The sequence below is a fragment of the Hevea brasiliensis genome, chromosome 1 (genome assembly GCF_030052815.1).
Source record: "Hevea brasiliensis isolate MT/VB/25A 57/8 chromosome 1, ASM3005281v1, whole genome shotgun sequence".
In the NCBI taxonomy this organism is placed as follows: Eukaryota; Viridiplantae; Streptophyta; class Magnoliopsida; order Malpighiales; family Euphorbiaceae; genus Hevea; species Hevea brasiliensis.
The window spans coordinates 109,813,197-109,824,155 of NC_079493.1; the positions used below are offsets into that span (position 1 = coordinate 109,813,197).

General features: G+C 33.5%; 1 protein-coding gene across 1 annotated transcript; it reads left to right on the forward strand.

Annotated features, from left to right (window-relative positions):
* Positions 1-831: 831 nt before the first annotated feature.
* On the forward strand, positions 832-10,077 carry LOC110650479 (protein FMP32, mitochondrial). Its single transcript, XM_021805451.2, has 7 exons — positions 832-1,297; positions 1,392-1,523; positions 1,656-1,715; positions 8,631-8,707; positions 8,794-8,850; positions 9,561-9,627; positions 9,714-10,077. The coding sequence occupies exons 1-7, from the start codon at positions 1,130-1,132 to the stop codon at positions 9,831-9,833; spliced, it is 681 nt and encodes a 226-aa protein (XP_021661143.1). The 5' UTR covers positions 832-1,129; the 3' UTR covers positions 9,834-10,077.
* The last annotated feature ends 882 nt before the right edge of the window (positions 10,078-10,959 follow it).

Sequence of the window (10,959 nt, forward strand, 5' to 3'; positions counted from 1 at the left end):
ATATATATATATATATATATATATATATATATATATATATATATATATATATATATATATGTGTGTGTGTGATTAACATGTTTAATAAATAATAATTTTTATATTACCCATATTATTCTTATTGTATATTTTAAAATTAACTGTCAATTTTGTACATTATTGCCCATTTATTATTTCACTTCAGCATGCACAATTTTACTTTTATTAAAGTACAAAATCTGTTGAACTAACAATGAGTATAGCTGTGCGAGAAAAATGAATTTCATGAGCAAACATCTGCAGAAATTTTAAATAATTAATATTAAGACAAATTATTATTATTATTATTATTATTATTATTATTATGTTTTTAATTGATATTTAATGTGAAAAATATTTTTTATAACAAGGATATTTTTAAAATTTTAGTACTTTATGTTACTGTACTTTATGAGATTAAAAAACTTCACTTTATCTTTTATTATTTATCTTATCTTATTTTAAAAAATATTTCCTATAGATATTTGCGCTCCTTTCAAATATTGATAATTTTTATAATTCGTTATTAAATTTTATTTTATATTTTATTTTCATTTTTTAATTTAAATTTATTATTAAAAATTTTTTAAATTTTAATTTTATTTTATAAAAATTACTCTGATACTTTAATTTTACTATTTAATGAAAAGTATTAAATTTATATTTATAAATATCATATTATAATTTAAAATTTTTTTCATTATAAAAACATGTTATTATAAATTTAAAAAAATTATGAAATAAAATTAAAATTTTAAAAAAAATTAATAACAAATTGTAGTGAAAATATAGGAGTGAAACACGCATGGAAGTTGAGGAAAGATTATAAAAATCACCCTCCCAAACATCGAAAAGTCTTTCGTTGAAAGCTCTAACAAGCGTTTTGGGCAAGCAACTGTATATCCTTCGTTGCTTTTATCCAACAACGACTACCTTCCCATTTCCCAACAATTCCGCACCTTCAGAATCTGTCGTTCTTTCTTTGATTTCATCACAAATATGAACAAAGTCCTTTTGTTCCATTCTTCGTAACAATCGCTTTCATTCTTCTGTTATTTGATTCTTTTAACCTAAGCAAAACCAGATTATCTATTTTTTGGAGAGAGATTTGATGGCTCTGTGTAAGCGAGCGGTTCAATTAGGGGTGAATTCTGCGGTTTATTTAACCAATTTTCGACCGATCAATTCATCTTCCACTTATAGATTTCATGACAGACAGATATCGCAGCTCGTTAGCTCTAACGGAAAACGCGCCTTTCTCGTTGATACATTGGCTCTGGTAATTCATTTTCTGTTTTCTTCCTTTCAAAGTTAGAGAAAAGTGTTGTTTGTCTGATTTATTTATTTATTGAATTTTTGGTTGAATTGGAAAGGTGAGAGGTTTGGAAGCGCAAGGTGTGCCTTCGAAGCAAGCAGAGGCGATAACAGCTGCTATTACTGAAGTGTTAAACGATAGCTTGGAGAATGTGGCGCATTCGTTTGTTTCCAAGGCTGAAATGCAGAAGGTAATGATCTCGATCGCTTTTTTCCCCCTTATTTTTCGTCAGTTTAGCTGTTATATTTTGCATGCATACTGTTCGACGTTTTTACTGTAAAATAAATAGGTAATTTTTTCCCTGTGTTTTTGAGCTCTGTAGAGCGAAATGATTCAGGAATCAAATTTGTCAAAGTTCAAGTCTGAAGTACAGAGTTCTCAGGTACTTCGTTGATTTCCTTCCTGAAATTCCTTTCATGTGAAGTTTTTAGATTTATAGCTTTCTTGGTTACTTTATTTTCTGTTTAGAATTTCAATAGCTATTTATATCTTGAAGAATACACTAATTTAGTGATATCGTGGATGAAAGCATATGATCTGATATATATTGGCCTGATTATATTGACATTTTCCTTGAATGTATAGATTAGACTAGGGAATCTAAAAGTTTGGGAAATGTGTTGTAATTTTTCGATACTTGTGTTTGGAAATTGGCACGGTTGTGCTAGAGCACCTTTTCAGTTTGAGTCTAGAAGGAAACCTTAAAATCTGAAAATTTATTCACAGTTTTAGGGAGTGTTTAAAGGTTTGTCTTGGGTAAAGAATTGACCGTTCAGAAAATTTAGATTTTGACTGACTGTGATTAAAAAACTTTTGAGGCTTTCAGATTCATAAATACTGGCTGTTTCATGATGGATATTCCAGTGATAGTTTTGGCATCACATCACTTAAAAAGTAATTTCTCATGGGAAAGGAAGACTGCTTCTTAGGGATCTTGTGTCACACATTAGAGGCAACTGTGTATCAGTGCTAATACGAGTAATACAGGCTATTACTGTGGATTTAGACTATATTAATATTGTCCTTACATGAGGGTGGTGAGTGGTGATTAATATTATCCTTACAAATTCTGTTTACAGGTTAGAATACTAATTTAATAGGTTGAACTAAGACCAGTGATGGGGCCAGGGGAGCTGATGGGCACCATGGCCCCCCCTAGCTTGGTTAAAATAATTTTTTTACCCACGTATTTTTATGAAAAAAAAATTATAAATATATATAAATACATATTAAATTTTATTTTGGCCACCCCTGAAAATAGTTGCTGGCTCTGTGTCTAGGAGTGCACTAAAAGTGTATATATATGGGAAAACATTTTTTATTTGTCTGCCATCTAAAGCAATTGTAAAGTTGTGAATTCTTTTCTCCTTTCCGTGCATACTTCTGTGTAGTTGGTGCAATGAAATTCTCTTATACTTGGATGTGATTGAATAACTAATTACTAAGAATAAATTGCGGCAGTTTGTTGCTGTTATCGTTGAGGAGTCTATTGTAACAAAATGGGTCGTGGCATCTTGCTGATTGAGATGTATGCTGTGGATCTTTCTATATATTCAGCTAGGCATTGATTATTGTCTTTTGGTGGAAGTCTAGTAGTGAGATAAAAAAATGTCAATGGTAAAGTTCAGGTTATAGTACTGCAGTATTGGAGCTAGGGTGGAGACAGATGCAATTGGTGACCTACATTTTGCTTGGTCTAGGATCATTCTTTTTGTTGCCTGTTGCATGTATGTTTAAACCTATGGCCTCAAATAATGCCCAAATATTCATAAAAAGAGTTGCTATGCGATGTCAAAAGTCCATAGGACTGAACTCTACCAAAAGTTGCTGATGGCTGATGACCTTCCAATGTGAAGTGGTGGTTTGCTTCAACTTTTTTTGTGGTGTGATGTTGCAAGCCAAAGAGAGAGTTTATTCTTCATCCTTAAATTGGCTAGTTAGTAGTTTGTGAGGCATTGAATCCCTTTTATAATTTTGGGGCATGCTTTTAGCATATGCCAGCTAGTAATGTGCCATGTGGACTAGGGATAGTTAAGATTAGGGGTGTGCGGCTCCAGGTTAGTTTGGGGTCTGCCTAGGAACCAGAATCGAATCAAAATTTTAATACGTTTCTGGTTCAGTTCTTCGTTATTTCGGTTCCAATTTGGTGCGGTTCTTGATTCTTTAGTTCCGATTCAGTTCGATACGGTTTCAATTCGGTTATTGGTTCTTGAAAATATTAATACATAATGTATCATATAATATATCTTTTATTTATTTCTAAATATATAATCTTTAACTATAAAGTGCATATATAATTTAGAATTAAATATATTATATAATATAATAGTTAAGTATATCATCTAATAAACATTTTAATTATTTATTAATTATGTAATATTTGACTATAAGATACCAATGTAATTATGAATTAAAATATATATAGTATAATGGTACATTTATAATTAAGAATTATAAGGTAATTTAATGTATATATGTATATAACTAAAATTACTAAAAAATATAGAGAAATGAAATATAATATTAGGTTGTATTTAGTTTATATATATATATATATATATATATATATATATATATATATATTAAAAGTATATAATACATTTAAAAAATCATAGAAAAATGTATAAATTCGGTTCTCGGTTCGATTTCGGTATGTTTTCAATTCAGTTATTCTGAGAATCGTGCACAGCCCTAGTTAAGAACATCAAGTTACCATTAACCACAAAACCTTGTTCACTCTACTTTTGATCTATCCGGTTAACTTGTCTCAGTTATGGGATGTATTATTAATTTTTTACATGCTTGTTTGCATGAAAGTCATTTCATCAAAAAATTGGTTTGAGGTCTAATAATATTGGAAAACCTTCAAACTGACGTGTAGGGTGTTTTGGGAGCTCATCACTCATCTACCATTCAAGGTCTAGTTAGTCGAGATAATAATGAACTCTATTATTGATAGGGGTGAGCATTATTCAGTTCAAACCGAATAAACCAAACCGAACCGCCTAATTCGGTAATTTGGTTCGATTTTTAAGATAATTTGGTTCAGTTCGGTTCAGTTTTATATTATAAAAATTTTGGTTATTTTGGTTCGGTTTGTTTTTGAAGAGAAAAAAAAATTGGTTAAATCGAACCGAAATGAATTGTTTTATTGATTTTTGAATTGATTTATTTTTATGGGAAATTTATGAATTATATGTAATTATATAAATATAAATTATTTAATTTTATTGATTAATGGTTATTAAGTTCAAACAAAAGTCAAAATCAGACTAAATAACTTGAAAATCAAGCCTAAATTAAAAAATCAATCTAAAAGCAAAACCGATCGATTTGAACAGAACCGAACCGAAATAGAGCGGTTAGGTTCGATTTGGTTTTTAATCTATTTCAGTTCGGTTCGATTTCTAAAATATGTAGTTCAGTTTTCATGATTTGATTCGGTTCGGTTTGAACCGAATGTTCACCTCTAATTACTGATATAATTACGCCTTTACATATTTTTAATTGAGATCAATAAATCGCTGACAATTCTTTGCGCTTTGTTGTTACAACACCACCACAATAAATAATTAAGTGTTAATCTCAAACTAGTTGGGTTCAACTATATGGATCCTTTTTCGCTATTGAGGTCTGTTAACTAAAGCAAAAACATTATCAAAGCAGATGATTTTTGCTAAACCCAGAACATAATTATGTCACCTTCTTGTAAATGTCCATCCTTGAGCTCTGGTTTATTGCCTAATTAATTTCCTCAGATTGTACTTGTCTAAAACTGATCCCTTGCCTCGAATGTTAAATTAATCTCTGCTCTGCTCTCTTATTGGCGGGGCAGTAACTCTCTAAATTCTTTCAACATTTGTGAGCTTATGGGATGATTCTTGTGCAAGAGCCTGCTGCAAGGTTGAAATTAGCTTGTATTTTTTATAGTAACTAGAAGCTAAATCAATATTCTATCAAATATTAAATAAAAAAAGACTTTTTAATATTATTTCTGATTCCGCTTCCTTATTATATGATCCTTTCTAGAACATGGGGTTAATTCTAGAATTGATCATATCCTGATAGTGCAATAGTTTAACATGCTATATTTTATGCAGTGCTTTTTGATGCTGAAATAGTTTTATGCATGCTGGGAACAGAACACAAGATAGACATAGAAAACAATAGAAGATATCATAGAAGGATACCAATTAGGAAGGAGCAGGTTAGGAGGAGTATCAGGGTTGGTACTTGGAATGTTGGATCACTTACAGGAAAATTAATGGAGCTTGTGGATACCTTGAAAAGGAGAATGGTGAATATTGCTTGCATTTAGGAGACTAAATGGGTAGCAGAGAAAAGTAAGGAAGTGGGTAATTCAGGGTACAAACCGTGGTTTATCGGAAAGGAGAGAAATAAGAATGGAGTGGACATAATTATAGACAAGACATTGAAAGACGCAGTAATAGCTGTGAAAGGAGTAGGAGATAGAATTATACTAGTAAAGTTAGTACTAGAAGGATAAACAATAAATATAGTTAGTGCTTATGCCCCACAAATAGGACTAGACAGTGAGAGTAAACAAAGGTTTTGGGAAGATATGGATGATTTAATGCAAAGCATACCGAATGAAGAGAATGTTTTCATTAGTGGAGATTTGAATGGACATGTAGGAAGTGATAGACAAGGTTATGAAAATGTTCATGGAGGTTTTGGTTTTGGAAGTCGAAATGAGGAGGGAAAAAGCATCTTGGATTTTGCTATGGTATACGACCTAATACTAGCAAATACCTACTTTATAAAAAGAGAGTCACATTTAGTGACTTTCAAAAGTGGGCAACATAAAAGCCAAATCGATTTCCTCTTAACCAGGAAGACAAATAGAGCTCTATGCAAGGATTGCAAGGTCATTCCAGGAGAGGCTTTAACAAGTCAACATCGGTTGGTGGTCTTGGATGTCAAGTTTAGGAACAATTCAAGTAAGGTAAGAAGAAATAATTTAGCTCGAACAAAATGGTGGCAGTTCAAAGGAGTAAAGCAAGTGAAGTTCAAAAATGAGCTTCTCGAGTCCGAAGTATGCAAGCTGGGTATGTGGATACAGATAGCATCAAAGATTAGAGAAGTAGTTAGAAAAGTACTTGGAGAGTCTAAAGGACATGGACCACCCTCAAAAGAGAGATGGTGGTGGAATGAGGAAGTACAAAAGGCAGTGAAGAGAAAAAGGGAATGGTATAAGAAATTACCTAAATGTGATAATAATGAGGCATATGAACAGTACAAGATAGCAAAGAAAGAGGCAAAAAAGGCAGTTAGTCAAGCAAGAGCACAGGCCTTTGAAAAGTTATATGAGAAACTTGTAACTAAAGAAGGGGAGAAAGATATTTATAGATTAGCAAGGAGGAGAGAAAGGAAATGTCAAGATCTCAATCAAGTTAGGTGCATTAAGGATAAAGAAGGAAAAATGTTGGTGAAAGATGAGGACATTAAAGAAATATGGAGAAATTATTTTAATGATTTCTTTAATAATAGTCAAAATGGTAATAGCGTGAATATAGATTATAGAATAATAGAAAAAAATGTGAATTATACTAGAAGGATTAGATCTTTAGAAGTAAAGGAAGCACTTGAGAGAATGAAAGTAAGTAAAGCCTGTGGACCCGATGAAATACCAATTGAAATGTGGAAGTGTTTGGGAGATATGGGAGTGGCATGGTTAACTAAATTATTTAATAAGATTCTAAACTCAAAGAAAATGCCTGATGAATGGAGGAGGAGTATCCTAGTACCTATTTTTAAAAATAAGGGAGACATACAGAGTTGCTCAAACTATAGGGGAATTAAACTCATGAGCAATACTATGAAGTTGTGGGAGAGAGTTGTGGAGCATCGACTACGTCATGATACTTCTATCTCTCTCATTCAATTTGGTTTCATGCCCGGTCGTTTAACTATGGAAGCGATCTTTCTCATTAGAAGCTTGATGGAGAAATATAGAGATGTGAAGAAAGATCTACACATGGTTTTTATTGATTTGGAGAAGGCTTATGATAGTGTTCCAAGAGATGTCTTATGGAATGTGTTAGAACAAAAGAGGTTATCTATTAGGTACATACAAGTGTTGAAAGATATGTATGAAGGAGTAACTACTATTGTGCGCACAGTGGGAGGGGATACAAGAGATTTTCCGATCTCAATTGGATTACACCAAGGATTAGCCATAAGCCCTTACCTTTTTACATTAGTTTTAGATGAATTGATGAAACATATACAAGAGAGTATCCCTTGATGCATGATGTTTGCGGATGATATTATTCTGATAGATGAGACACGAGAAGGAGTCAATAGAAAGCTAGAACTTTGGAGAAGTACGAGTCAAAGGGTTTTAAGTTAAATAGAACGAAGACAGAATACATGCATTGCAAGTTCAGTGAAGGCCAAACTGGTGATAGAGAAGGAGTTAGTTTGAATGGAGTGGTACTGTTCCAAAGTAATCACTTTAAATATCTAGGCTCAGTCCTTCAAGTAGATGGGGGATGTGAAGAGAATGTTAGTCATAGGATTAAAGCCGGATGGTTGAAGTGGAGACGTGCCACGGGAGTTTATGTGATCATAAGATTCCCAATAAGTTGAAAGGAAAATTTTACCGTATAGCCATACGACTAGCTATGTTATATGGTAGTGAGTGTTAGGCACTGAAAGAGTCGTATGCGTCTAAGACAAGAGTTGCAGAGATGAGAATGTTAAGGTGGATGAGTGGCCATACTAGACTAGATAAAGTCTGTAATGAGAGTATTAGAGGAAAGGTAGGAGTGGTGCCAATTGAAGATAAGTTGAGAGAAGGGAGATTGAGATGGTTTGGTCATATGAAGCGTAGACATACGGAGGCTCCAGTTAGACAAGTAGAGCACATTAGGTTGGAGGATAGAAAGAAAAAAAGGGGTAGACCTAAATTGACTTGGAGGAGAGTAGTACAACATGACCTAGAAGCATTATATATTTATGAGGATTTAACTCAAAATCGTTTAGAGTGAAGAAAGTGAATCCATGTAACCGACCCCAAATTTTTGGGATAAAGGCTTAGTTGAGTTGAGTTGAGTTGTATGCTGGGATCAACTATTTTCAAATTTTTGGGATAAAGGCTTAGTTGAGTTGAGTTGTATGCTGGGATGAACCATTTTCATGTATATTTTTCTGCATTTCTCAGAATAAGTAAATTTAAAAGCATAAGTTTTGTTTCTTACATATCCATTCTGGAAATTCATTGATAGTGGCGCTTTTTGTGTAAATTCTTTCTGAATAATTCTCCATAATGCAGGAGCATCATTTTTCTTTGTTGCAACGTGAGACTGAAAAGCTACGGAGTGACATAGAAAAAATGCGCAGTGAACTGAGGTCTGTGTGAGCAAGCGGTTGCTAACATCTGCTTGAATGTTTGATGTGTTGATGTTTACAGTTTAAGATGTTGCTTTCTGAAACAGGTATGAAATTGACAAGGTCACAGCTGGGCAACGTTTGGATTTAAATCTTGAAAGAGGGTAAGGAAATAAACTCTGTTATTTGGTAAGTTGCATAATCTTGCCTAAGATGGCGCTGCGTGGTCCATTGTGTGAGCCAGCATACCAGTGGATTAAATTGTTGATGCAATCCTGATATGTGGTTTAAATTCAAGAATCAATGGACTAAAATTAACAATCTTTCCATCCAAGTTTTTGCTCTTTTTTATGTGTCCTCAACAAATCTATGCTTTTTGTTGTTCGGTTCAACAATCTGAAGATGGTGGGGACAATCAGTGTTATGATTTGATCTTGTAAATAAGGCAGTTGCTTGTTTGCCTAGCAATTCTCAAGTTTTGGAGCAGTGCTGGGTGAAACCAAAAGAAGGGCGAAGGCTTGGCGGGGCATGGGCAGAATAGATTCTTATTCGGGAAAATAATTTTGATATGCATGGAGATCTGATTTTGTTTGAATAGATTAAATGATGACTTGCCTGTGAAGTTTTTCTTTTTCTTGTCATGATAAAAACGTAATTAGAGCAACATAAAAAAAAAATCATTTTTTCTAGCATTTATGCCTCTTGTAAGGAACTGTTATCTCAAGAAAATTGATTATAGGCATTTTTTATGCCACTGCTTGAATGTGGCTAAGGTTAGCTGGTCTTTGTGATGATACATCCATCCTTGTTTCTGTCAGTTTTATGCTTTTGTGAGCTTACCTTTGCTTCACCTTTTACACTTGATTGGATGCAGGCGCATACGTGATGAGCTTGCTAATCAGAGTGCAGAAACCAACAACCTTACGAACAAGCTTGACAGGGTGAGCTTAGTGATTTCAAATGAAAAATGTTGCGATCGCTTTTGCAGAGCAATAACATGAATTCTTGGACTTTTTTCCATCTGCAGGAAATTCATTCATTAAGAGCACAGTTGGAAGCTGCAAAGTATGACGTGATTAAATACTGCATTGGTACCCTTGTTTCAATATCTGCTGTTGGGCTTGCCGTTGTCCGTATATTGTTGTAGTTTGTTCATTTGCCTAGGTGATTAATGGTAAAATTCTGTAAGAATGCCGATTTTATTCTTTTTCTGTGGCAACTGTTGCCTGATTGTTTGATAGCTATTCCCTGTGAAAAGGGGTAATACCCACATGATTAGAGCAGTTGTCAATTTAACTAAAGGAGTTAAGCATATTTTGTTTTGTGCAACTCTATCTATGCGATTAGGCTTTTCGCCATTATGCAGAGTCCAAAGAATCATTGATGGCAAATTTAATGTGCTCTAGGAATATTTCTTTGCTCGTCGATTATAATTGGTATGCAATAGGCATCACCATGATGTGATTTTGCTGTAAGAGTCGACTATGTATGGAAGAAGACAGGAAATGAGTTTTCATTAACTGAAAGATTGTCAAATATTTTTTTTAATTTTACCTAGTATTGGCAATCCAAAGTTGTCATTTGATAGAATTAGAAACTGTAAATGAGAATGTAAAGAGCAGGCATTGTAACTTTGATTGTATTGAAGACTGAAATCTCAATTACAAAACCAATCTGTTTTCTCAGCAGTAGATTCACTCTTCTTTATTAATACAGTCGTGAAAAATACAAGAAATGCTTAAAATAAAATAAACCTTGAAACACCCCCGTGCAAAAGAACCATGCCCCAGCTCTAGGCCGTTTCTTTGAAAGTTTGTGCACCCTCCTTTCTCCTGCTGCTCCTTATTATTCTGGAATTTGAGCTGCCCTTGTTCTGTTAGCATCTCCAGGTGTTAGTCGCTCCTTAATGCTCTCTAACAGAAATAACTCCCCTTCAATAGCCCTCATGTGCAAGCTTTCTGACTCTTCTCTTTTCCCCACTCTGTTTCTTCTGAAATAAACCATCAGCTGCTTTGGGCCTAGCTGATTGTTCATTCAGGATGATCCTGTGCGCATCTGGTAGATGATCTTGTGTTTGGATGAGCATTCATGTGTTGCAACTTGCAACTAACAGCATAACCTGTGGTTCATGGTCAAGAATTGTAGCTGTCATTGTTACTTTTTAAAACAGGAAAAAAAAAATGGCTTACTTTTGAGAGATAATTTAGGTATTTGGTTTTGATAACTATTAAAATAACACGCTCATAGAATAAGTCCTTGACATCTAAGAATTC